Source organism: Callorhinus ursinus, unplaced genomic scaffold (assembly GCF_003265705.2).
Source record: "Callorhinus ursinus isolate GAN/ISIS: 27379988/994484 unplaced genomic scaffold, GSC_fseal_2.0 scaffold82, whole genome shotgun sequence".
In the NCBI taxonomy this organism is placed as follows: Eukaryota; Metazoa; Chordata; class Mammalia; order Carnivora; family Otariidae; genus Callorhinus; species Callorhinus ursinus.
Genome location: NW_027397144.1, coordinates 3336036 through 3346732, shown reverse-complemented (window position 1 = coordinate 3346732; position 10697 = coordinate 3336036). Strand labels below are relative to the sequence as shown.

Genomic DNA, 10697 nt, shown 5'->3' with positions numbered 1-10697 from the left:
GGCGGGAGCAAAAAGTTGAGTGACAGGAAGGGCAGCATCCGCCTGGCGGGCGGCGCGACTGTGTGAATTCCCAGGTGGGCAGCCCCCTGGGTAATGGGGAGCAACCTGAAAGGGCTAGGTGCTGGGGGCGTGTGCTGGGAAGCCTGGATGGAGAGGCCTTCCGGCGCGGGGACCCTCATCTGTCATGAATGGGAGGGAAAGAAAGGGGAAATGACGAAAAGCCCTCGGGGAATCCCCCAGTTTACAACCTGAGTCCTCGCCCCATTCTGGGGGGTGCAAGCCCCGCCCCGTAGGCCGGGGGCGGACATTGGTCTACCTGTGCTGTCTAGTGTGCTCACCACTGGCCACAGGTGGCTAGTGAGCCCTTGAAATGTGGCTGGTGCAAATTGAGATGTGCTGTAAATGTAAAACACCCACCGATTTCAAAGACTTAGTCTGAAAAGGAGACTGTAAAAAAAAAATCTGATTAATAACCTTTTATGTTAATTATAAGTTGAAATGATAATATCTTGGATATATTGGATTAACACATATTATTATTACAATTAAGTTCCCTTGTTTCTTTTAACTTTTTTAAATGCCTATTAGAACATTTAAAATCAGGTTGCCTGGGTGGCTCAGTCGGTTAAGCATCTTCCTTGAGCTCAGGTCATGATCTTGGGATCCTGGAATGGAGCCCCATCTGCTTCTCCCTCTCCTCTGTGCTCTCTCCCTCTGTCTCTCAAATAAATAAAATCTTAAAAAAAAAAAAAAACCATTCAAATCAGAACTGGCTTGCATTTGTGGTTGGCAGTTGTGCCTCACACTGGCTCTATTGGACACTGCTGGTCTGGGGTCATGTCATGCTTTTGCTCCTTTGATTATTTGTCATGAGCGGACTGGGAAAGTTGGATGCCAACACACACACACACACACACACACACACACACACACACACACTGCCTCCTGCACACACTCAAGATTTCAGGACATGTTGCACCTGGCACACTCCCTCACCTTCTCTCCTTTCTCCTCATTCCAGACCCTGCCCCTGAGCCTTCATCAACTGTGGAACCCTCTGGAACTTAGAGGCCTGACATCAGAGACATGGTGAGAAGTCCTCAAAGGTAAATCACTGATTCACAGGGGAGCAGGGTGGGGCAAGGTGAGTCAGTGCTTAGCACTTAGTCATCCAGGTTCAGTTCTGGGAACTTCTAAAGCTACAGCTTTTGGGGACCTGTGGCTGTGGTCTTCAGAAAGTCACTATCTTTTTCACCAGGCCTATCTGGGCAAAAGAGATGAAAACATAAAAGCGTTTTATAATTGTGCTTTCAAAAACACAGATCTTTTTTCTGTTGGCAGTTATAGGGCTTGAGATCCTTTGTGTCCTGACAGGCTTCACTCCCTGCCCTCATTGAGGGGGACAGGAGGAGTAATCACTTAGAAACCAAAAGTTAAAATCTTACCAAGTTGACTTACTTGAGACATCTAATTGTGAAGTGCCGAGGGGCACAGTTGAACCCCTAAAGTCCATCCAAGTTTTGCTACTTTGCCCTGCCAATTTCCGGCTTCTCTAATGTGGGCTAGGTTGGTGTGTCTTCTGTATTGCTGCATCCCAGCTAGGTAAGGTGTGTGGGGTCCAAACAGATGTCTTTTTGGGCAGAGTCCCCATACATTCCTACAGACTCAGAATACTCTGGAATTTACCCTTCAAGACTGTTTTCCTGAGCCCCACATTCACTCACTAGGCACCAAATCATTTTGTGAACCTACTCTGCTCTGCGCCAACAAGGGCATACAAATAATATCCACCCTCTCCTCACCCACAAGAAGCTCATAGAAAGGCAGGATCCAGCTTAGAAAGGACAATTCCTCTTTGTTTTTGATGGATATTGCAGCTGCAAGGACTCCTTATTGGCCTCATCTGGCTTCCAGTAACCAGGCTGTCAGCAGAAATAATATCCACCTTCAGAATGAAGACTGGCCACTTTGTTGAAACCATTCTTGAGTCTGGCTCCTTTCACTAACATAATGCGCTATGCCTGTCAGTTAGGGACAGCTAGACCCTGCTTGTGTCCTCAGCACCCCCAGCACAGTGGCTAATTCATAACAGTCACAACTAGTTTGCTGAGCCAACTGTAATAAGCCCCTTACGGCAATTTCCAAAGGGGAAATTCCAGAAAGGTCTGGTGCTGTGGCAGTGCCAAAGGATAAGCAGGGGGCTCCTTGGATCTCAGATTTGGGGGAACCCATGGTCATTTGAATGTTGAAGTTCTGGTGTGTCTGTCTCACAAGCTCCTTTTGCATTTCCCAGGTGCAGGTAAGGTAGAATCTTGATTTCTCTGGGAACCTGGCTTGGCTTGTTTTGGGGTATGTGATGGAGCTGGTTGGAGCTGTGTGAGAGAAGGTGAAGCCTAGAGTGGACAAGCCAGGGCTGGTTAGCAACTTTCCACTGTGTCAGGAACCCCAGAGAGAGGCTACCCAAGTCCCTCCCTGTCTTACCTTTTTTATTTGTTTTTAAGTCCATAGAATTTTCTTTTTATTGAGCTACAATTTACATACAGTGAAATTTACCTCTTTTAGTGTACAGCTCTGAATATATACAGTTGTGTAACGAACATCACAGTTCAAATATGGAACATTTCCACCATCCCCCCAAATTCCCCTGTCTCCCTTTGTAGCACATCCCAGCCCTGGGAAACCAGTGATGTGCTTTCTGCCTTAATACTTTTACCTTTACCGGAATGCCTTATAAAATGGAATCGCAAGAGTAGGGCTCAGACAGCCTTTTGAGTCTGGCTCCTTTCACTAACATAATGCATTTGAGGTTCGTCTGCATTGTTTTCTGTACCTGTAGCTCAGTCCTTTCTTATGGCTGAATAGTATTCCATCCTGTGGCTAGACCACAGTTTGTTTATCCATTCTCCCACCGAAGAACATTTAGGTTTTAATGGCTGTTGATAATTGCAAATCAAGCTTTGATAAACATCGCTCATGGGCTTTTATGTGAACATAGGTTTTTTTTGTTTTTTGGTTTTTTTTTTTTGAGAGAGAGTCACTGTCTTTATTTTTTTAATTTTATTTTCTTATGTTATGTTAATCACCATACATGACATCATTAGTTTTGGATGTAGTGTTCCATGATTCATTGTTTGTGCATAACACCCAGTGCTCCACGCAGTACGTGCCCTCTTTAATACCCATCACCAGGCTAGCCCATCCCGCACGCCCCTCTCCTCTAGAACCCTCAGTTTGTTTCTCAGAGTCCACAGTCTCTCGTGGTAGGTTTTTATTTCACATGGTATCCCACCAGGGGTGGGATTGTCGGTTCATATGGCTGTGGTGCTTTTGAAGGTCTTTTTGATGAAGAGAAGCAGAGTTGAAAACTCATTTTCTTAAAAATGAAGCCTTTATCATCATCTGAATCACATTGTACGCAAGCTGAGCGTTTACTGTAAACGCTGAGTGTGCTAAACACTTTACACTTCAGCATTTTGCTCACTGGGTGACCTCAGGCAAGTCACATGACCTCTCAGAACCTCGGTTTTCCCACCTGCAAAATACAGGTAACACTAGGCCAACCCATAGGATTACTGCAAAGATTAAATGAATTAATACATATGGAGCACTTGGAGCCAGCTTGGCACATAGTAGGGCCATGTCAGCGTCAGCTGTTATTATAATGATCATTTCCTGGCCCCTCTCAATTTCATCCTCATAGCAACCCTGGGAGTTAAGATCTATTCTAATCTCCATTTTATAGAGGACACACCTAATGCTCCAAGAGATCAAGCAAGTTGTGCAAGATCACACAGGCAGTAAATAAGTAAATAGTGGGTCCCAGATTTCAGCTGAGGCTGACTGACTCCAGACTCACCTCCTTTGTTCCTATATCAGCCAGGGTTCTCCCAAAGAAACAGAACTGGGATATATGTGTTTGTGAATGTGTGTGTGTGTGTGTGTGTGTGTGAGTTAAAAGACGTATTTCAAGGCATTGGCTTACATGATTGTGGGTGTTAGCAGGGCAAGTCTGAAATCTGCAGGGCAGATCAGCAGGCTAGAGACTCTTGGCCAGGAGCTGACACTTCTTCCTCAGGGAAACCTCGGTATTATTTGCTTTCAAAGCCTTTCCACTGATTGGACGAGACCCATCCCCATTATCCAGGATCATCTCCTGTACTTAAGTCAACTGATTATAGACATTAACTTAACCACATCTACAAAATACTTTCACAGCAACACTTAGATTAGTGTTTAATTGAACATCTGGGTACTACAGCCCAGCCAAAATGATGCATAAAATTAACCATCTCATCTTCTCTGAGTTGAGAGCTCAAGATCTGCAGAGGTCACTTTTCCAGTAACATTTTGAAGTGTCCAGTGAGTGTCCAGGACAAAAAATCCAAAGGAGAGGTGTTGGGGTTATTTTGTGTATTTTGGGGGGCATACAAAAATTCCTGAACATGACTCAGGCTTACTCAAGGAAGGGGGAGTCCCCAGCCCTAAGTTTGCCTCCAAATACAAAGACACCCAAAGCCTTGTGAAGACCTTTGGAGGTCTTCACATTTGTAACTCTAAATTAAATTTATACTATAGGGCACCTGGGTGGCTCAGTCATTAAGCGTCTGCCTTCGGCTCAGGTCATGATCCCAGGGTCCTGGGATCGAGCCCCGTATCGGGCTCCCTGCTCGGCGGGAGGCCTGCTTCTCCCTCTCCCACTCCCCCTGCATGTGTTCCTGCTCTCGCTATCTCTCTCTCTCTGTCAAATAAACAAATAAAATCTTTAAAAATAAATTAATTAATTAAATTTATACTATAAAATATTAGCATGTAACCATGAGGAAGTTCACAAGTGCTGGGTTTTCCTTCATGATGAGAACTCTCCTGCTATTTATTTATGTAACTTATTTTTTTATTTATGTAACTTTTTAAAATTTGAATTATTTCTCCCCAGTGATGGTTCAGGACCCCTGCTGTACTATACTGATGAATGTCCAGCCCAGACCCATCATCCTCCCAGGTTGGCCAGTGTGTGCACTAATCCAGTCCTTACTGACATGGTTACCCTCGGTGGGGTCAGTGAGTGCCCAAGGATGGCAAGCATCCCCCAACTGGAAAGCAGGGGAAAGCCATGGTCTTCTTTCTCAGAAGTCTCAGCTTACACCAGGGCAGCAGTCACCAGAATCATTTTGCTGTGGTGCTGCCAGAAAGGGGGTGGCTCAGCAGCCCATCATTCAGCAAGATGGTTAGTCACCCCTTTGATAGTACTTCCTCTGTGCCAGGTCTGTCCTATGCATTTTACAAATGTTGACTCACAAGGCAGGTACAACTACTACCCCCATTGTACAGATGAGGGAACCGAGGCCCCAGATGGTTCAGTAACCAGCCCAAGGTCATGCAGCCAGGAAGTGCTGAAACTGGGAATGAAACCTGCTGTCTGGCTCCAGAGCCAGTGTCACACCACCCTGCCCTCCCAAGCAGGTCTTCCAGGAACCTCCCACCTCAACCACCACCACTGCCTACCCCTTCTTTCCTATGGCCTTCTCAGGGGGTACCCCTTTCTGAGCCTCCTTTCCCCATCAGCCCTTTGACCACAGGCACCCCAGACTCTCAGAGCCAAAGGGGATCATAGACCCTCAGAGGTGTATGACATACCCCTGTCCCCCCAAATCATAAATGTAGTGGGGATAAAAATGAAGCAGGTGCATTAAAAACAGGCAGGAATATTTATGAAGTGTCCACTGCGACTGGGTGCCAGATACTGGCAACTGCAGGCTGGGAGGGAGGTGTTTTAGCATGAAGACCAAAGCACAAGATAATTTCAGATTTCACTGACAGGTGGTCTTGAGAAAACGGTAAAGTGAAAGGCATGAGGAACATTTTTCCCCGGAGAGATCACTCCAGGGAGGTGAGCTTTGGTCCCGGGGCCTCACCTTGCTTTATAGGAACCTGTAAGGTGAGGACAGGGACAGTCCTGGGGCTCCTAAATGCATTCTCCCCACAGCCAAGAAAAGAGGGCGGGTGGTTATTTTTATTGCCTTGTTACAGCAGTCGGGGTAGGGGGGTACCTAGGGCAAGTAAGGCAAGGTTAGCCACCTTGCTCAGAGTCACCCGGGGCGGGGGGGGGTTCAGTGCGAAGCGGGCGAGCGGTTCTACCGTCACCTGGGGAAGGGCGGGGCAGCCTTGAGGGGCGGGGCCGCATTCAGCCCCGCCCCTTCCCGAGCGGTGTGTCGTAACCTATTGACCCAGGCTGGGGACAGCACACGCGGCCGGCGGGGTCCGCGAAGGCAGTGAAAGAAGGTCGTGATTGGCTCCCCGTAAGGTGGGCGGGGCCTTCGTCGCTCGGTGCGCGCGCCGCGGGGAGGCGTTGCCGAAGGCGGAGCGGGAAGGGGCGTGGCCGCGGGCGGGCGGCCGTTGGCGGCGCAGCCCTGCCCCGGACGTCGCGCGTCGCGGACAGGGAGGCAGCGATTGGTCGGAGCGGCGCGGGGGGCGGGGCGGAAGGTTCTGGAGGGGGCTGGCGGGCTCTGGAAGCTTCCGCCGGACGGGTATATAGAGTCCGGGACGGGGCGGCGGCGAAGCCGGGGTGCGGCGACAGCTGGGCGGCGGGCCGCAGGCGGGGGCTATGGGCAAGGACTATTACCAGACGCTGGGCCTGGCCCGCGGCGCGTCGGACGAGGAAATCAAGCGGGCTTACCGCCGCCAGGCGCTGCGCTACCACCCGGACAAGAACAAGGAGCCCGGCGCCGAGGAGAAGTTCAAGGAGATCGCCGAGGCCTACGACGTGCTCAGCGACCCGCGCAAGCGCGAGATCTTTGACCGCTACGGGGAAGAAGGTGCGTGCGCGCGCGGCTGGGGGCGCGCCCCCGCCGTTTGACAGGAGGAGAAACCGAGGCCCGGGGGCCGGGCTGTGGCATCCCCGGGGGACGCCCCGGGCCCGGTGGGCGAGCGGCCCCCGCCCTCCGGCCACGCGGGCCTCCGCCCTCGGATTGGCGGCCTCCCGATGGGAGGAGGAGTCCTGGCCGCGCTGCTTGCCCAGAAGCTTCTAGCATGTCTGCGGTTGCCCCTCCCTAGGCGCCTCCACCCACGTCCCCGAGCGGTCCCGGGGTTGCGGGGGCGGACGGAGGGGGGACCGAAGCTGAGCCGGGCCCGCGGCCCCGGCGGTCCGGGGCTCACCTGAGCCGAGGTGGCAGACCTGGCATCCAGGGGCGCAGGGTGGGGCTTCTGGCTGCGCGTCGGGCTCGACCTGCGAGCGGCGAGCCTGCGGATGAGCGCGCCGATTAGCGCCAACCTCGCTCCGGGGCCCCTGTGAGGGCGGAGTGAGGTAATCCCCGTAAAGTGCTTACCTAACCTGGTGCCAGGCACGTAGATGGCAGCCAGCGCACGAGCGCAGTCCAGGTGCAGGGAGCCGTGGGACCCGCCTCTGCCCGGCCTCCTCGGCGCAGGCCTCTCAAGCCAAGAGAAGGGAGCTGTCTTGTCCACTTGCCCGTGGATGACTCAGACTGGTTTCTGGGCTGGGTCTTAAGAAATGAAGTGGCTTTTTATGTAAGGTTGGTGCCAATTAGTGCCATGGTGTGAGAATTTGAAAAGCTGCGTTTATGGTTTTGCTTTCGTTTCTGCTCCTCACACATTCTTAGTTCTTGAGTATTTCTAAGAGTAAACCCTTACTGAGCACTGATCCTGGAACGTGCCTTTTTCATCTGATATCTTAACGAATTTTTTGTAAGTTTTCATATCTTTGTGGGGAGGATAGGTCAGTCAAGAAGAAGTGGAAATTCCGTGGCCTCTACAGGGAACGCTTGAGCCCCTTGCCACTGTCCTGGCACACTGAAGTACCTGGAGGAGGGAGTCCGACTCTGGTTTAGGGTTCTTTTTACTCTTCCTGACAGGCTAAAAAAAAATTCCTCCCACCCCCACCCTTCATGGTTCTCAAGTTTTTTTTCCCTTAGTGAAAGCTCCTCGATGGGGCACCTGTTGGTTAAGCGACTGCCTTTGGCTCAGATCATGATCCTCAAGTCCCAGGATTGAGTCCCATATTGGGCTCCCCGCTCAGCGGGGAGTCTGCTTCTCTCTCTGACCCCTCCCCCTCTCATGCGTGCACGCTCGCGCTCTCTCTCTCTCGTTCTCATTCTCTGTCTCGCAAATAAAATCTTTAAAAAAAAAAAATTTTAGAAAGCTCGAGAGAGAGGAAAGAGAGAAGCTCACCGCCAACCATCTGATATCTTCTGATTTTGCCTTTCAGGTCTAAAGGGTGGTGGCCACAGTGTCGGGAGCGGCGGTGGTGCTAACGGTACCTCTTTCAGCTACACATTCCATGGAGACCCTCATGCCATGTTTGCAGAGTTCTTTGGTGGCCGAAATCCCTTTGACACCTTTTTTGGGCAGCGGAATGGGGAGGAAGGCATGGACATTGATGACGCGTTCTCTGGCTTCCCCATGGGCATGGGTGGCTTCACCAACGTGCAGTTTGGCCGTTCCCGTCCAGCCCAAGAGCCCACCCGAAAGAAGCAAGATCCCCCTGTCACCCACGACCTTAGGGTCTCGCTTGAAGAGATCTATAGCGGCTGTACCAAGAAGATGAAAATCTCCCATAAGCGGCTGAACCCCGATGGAAAGAGCATTCGCAACGAAGACAAGATCTTGACCATCGAAGTGAAGCGGGGGTGGAAAGAAGGGACGAAAATCACCTTCCCCAAGGAAGGCGACCAGACCTCCAACAACATTCCAGCTGACATTGTCTTTGTTTTAAAGGACAAGCCACACAATATCTTTAAGAGAGATGGTTCTGATGTCATTTACCCAGCCAGGATCAGCCTTCGGGAGGTAGGGTGCTAATAAGTAGAGTAGTATGTGTGGAGGGAGATGGTTGGTTTTTGAAGTTGTTAGGTATTTGGTTGACAGATGTGTCTGAGCACTTTGGAGCCAGGCTTGGGAGGATACAGCAAAAACAAGACTGACCAGGGCTCTGTTTTTCCAGAGCTTTCCAGATCTGGGGGCAAGGTCTTAGCTACAGGGGCCTGATGGTGCTTCCCCTACATCAAAAAGCTTCTGGGCAGGAGTTGAGCATCCTAAGCTACCTTCCATCTAACATTCTCTCTTTGCTCTCTAAGGCTCTGTGTGGCTGCACAGTGAACGTACCCACTCTGGACGGCAGGACCATACCCGTTGTGTTCAAAGATGTCATCAGGCCTGGCATGCGGCGAAAAGTTCCTGGGGAAGGCCTCCCCCTCCCCAAAACGCCCGAGAAACGCGGGGACCTCATTATTGAGTTCGAAGTAATCTTCCCTGAAAGGATTCCCCAGACGTCAAAAACCGTACTTGAGCAAGTGCTTCCAATATAGTCACCTGTGTTTCCCAAGGACTGATCAGGGACCTTTCCAGAGCTCAAGGATTTCCGGACCGTTCCACCAGTTGTGGACCCGTGAGAGGGCGGGAGGGCCCAGGGAGGGCTTTCGTACTGCTGAATGTTTTCCAGAGAATATATTACAATCTTTCAAAGTCGTGCACTAGACTTAAGTGGTTTTTCGAGCGATAGGGCGGCAGGTGGTGGGGACAGCAGAAGAAAGCATTCCAGTCCGTCACACTGGTTCCTGTAGCCCTCCTCCAGGCGCTGCCCGTGGGCAAGAGAGAGGCAGACCCACAGCTGGACTTGATGCACCTGTAGTCCCTTGACTTGCGGCCGTTAGGTGGTGTCAACCTGCCATCGTGGTTACCAGACCCTGTACACTCCTCAGTTTCTGTTGTGTGATCGGTTCGTGTTTTATTCTGTAAAATCGTCTCCCACGTCTTGCTCTTCCCCTGAAGAATCCTCTTTTCTCTTGTGCCATCTCAAATTGAGAACCAACTTAGATTGTTTTTGCAAAACTGCCCGGCCGGCGCCCACAAGCAATACCTCTTGTTCCAGCAGGACCAAGGGAGCCAGCCTCACGTGAATGAGTTGCACAGACACTTCTCCCTGGAGGGTCAGGGGCCCTGGACAGAGCAGGGGACCTTCTCAACCCCTGACTCTGAGGCCAAGTGCACTCACTTATGGGTCACACTCTTTATTTTTCTTTTATCTGTAAGGCAATCTTTTGGCACACCTGGGGCTTACAAGTGGCCCAGGTAATTTTTCATTTAATGGACTCTGGACTCTTTCAAAAGGATCTGATCCTTTTGAATTTTGCACAGCTCTAGATATAATCCCTTTTGATAAAAGGGTCTTTGCTTCTGATTACAGGAGCACTGTGGAACGTCTGTAAATATGTTTTTATAATTCTGTGTAATGTTGGTGTGCACTCAAAGGAAACCAGTCCATGGCAGCTGCTGCTCTCTGTACGGGGCCACAATGGAATTCAGAAGGAACCTTGGGAGTTGGGGAGGGGGGCCGGGTTGGAACAAGCGTCTGTTCCCTGCAGGCCAGTCTGGTGCTCAGACCTTTAGACTCATTGTAAGTTGCCACTGCCAACACGAGACCAAAGCGTGTGACTTGTCAATGTGCAGCACGACAGCATTAAAGACTGATGCTAAACCTCAGGGGAGCGGTCCTTTGACTCTGTTTGAGGGTTTTGCTGATGGGCTGGGGTGGGGGCTGGGCGTCCCTCCAGAGTTAGGCAGGGTGGAAGGGAAGGGCCGGGGAAGGGGAGGGTGGGCGGGCACGGAGGCAGGAGTCCTCTGCAAGGGAGAAATAAGTCTCCCTTCCTGGGCTGCATGCGGAGTGGAGAACGTCATCCCATCTGGAC

General features: G+C 50.9%; 1 protein-coding gene across 3 annotated transcripts; it reads left to right on the top strand.

The window, feature by feature from the left end:
- The first annotated feature begins 37 nt into the window (after positions 1-37).
- On the top strand, positions 38-10491 carry DNAJB1 (DnaJ heat shock protein family (Hsp40) member B1). 3 transcript variants are annotated; one of them, XM_073887657.1, is made up of 4 exons: positions 38-74; positions 1022-1106; positions 8219-8799; positions 9087-10491. In XM_073887657.1, exons 3-4 carry the CDS (start codon positions 8308-8310, stop codon positions 9315-9317), a joined length of 723 nt encoding a protein of 240 aa, XP_073743758.1. In that variant the 5' UTR covers positions 38-74; positions 1022-1106; positions 8219-8307; the 3' UTR covers positions 9318-10491. The 3 variants fall into 3 exon arrangements, with proteins under 3 accessions (XP_073743758.1, XP_025718884.1, XP_073743759.1); XM_025863099.2 differs by lacking the exons at positions 38-74; positions 1022-1106 and adding an exon at positions 6513-6812; XM_073887658.1 differs by lacking the exons at positions 38-74; positions 1022-1106 and adding an exon at positions 7164-7300.
- Positions 10492-10697: the final 206 nt, after the last annotated feature.

Coding starts and splice junctions, on each gene's coding strand:
- DNAJB1 (XM_025863099.2), top strand. CDS start 6,602: ATGGGCAAGGACTATTACCAGACGCTGGGCCTGGCCCGCGGCGCGTCG. Junction 6,813..8,218: donor TGACCGCTACGGGGAAGAAG/GTGCGTGCGCGC, acceptor TTTGCCTTTCAG/GTCTAAAGGGTGGTGGCCAC. Junction 8,800..9,086: donor CCAGGATCAGCCTTCGGGAG/GTAGGGTGCTAA, acceptor TTGCTCTCTAAG/GCTCTGTGTGGCTGCACAGT.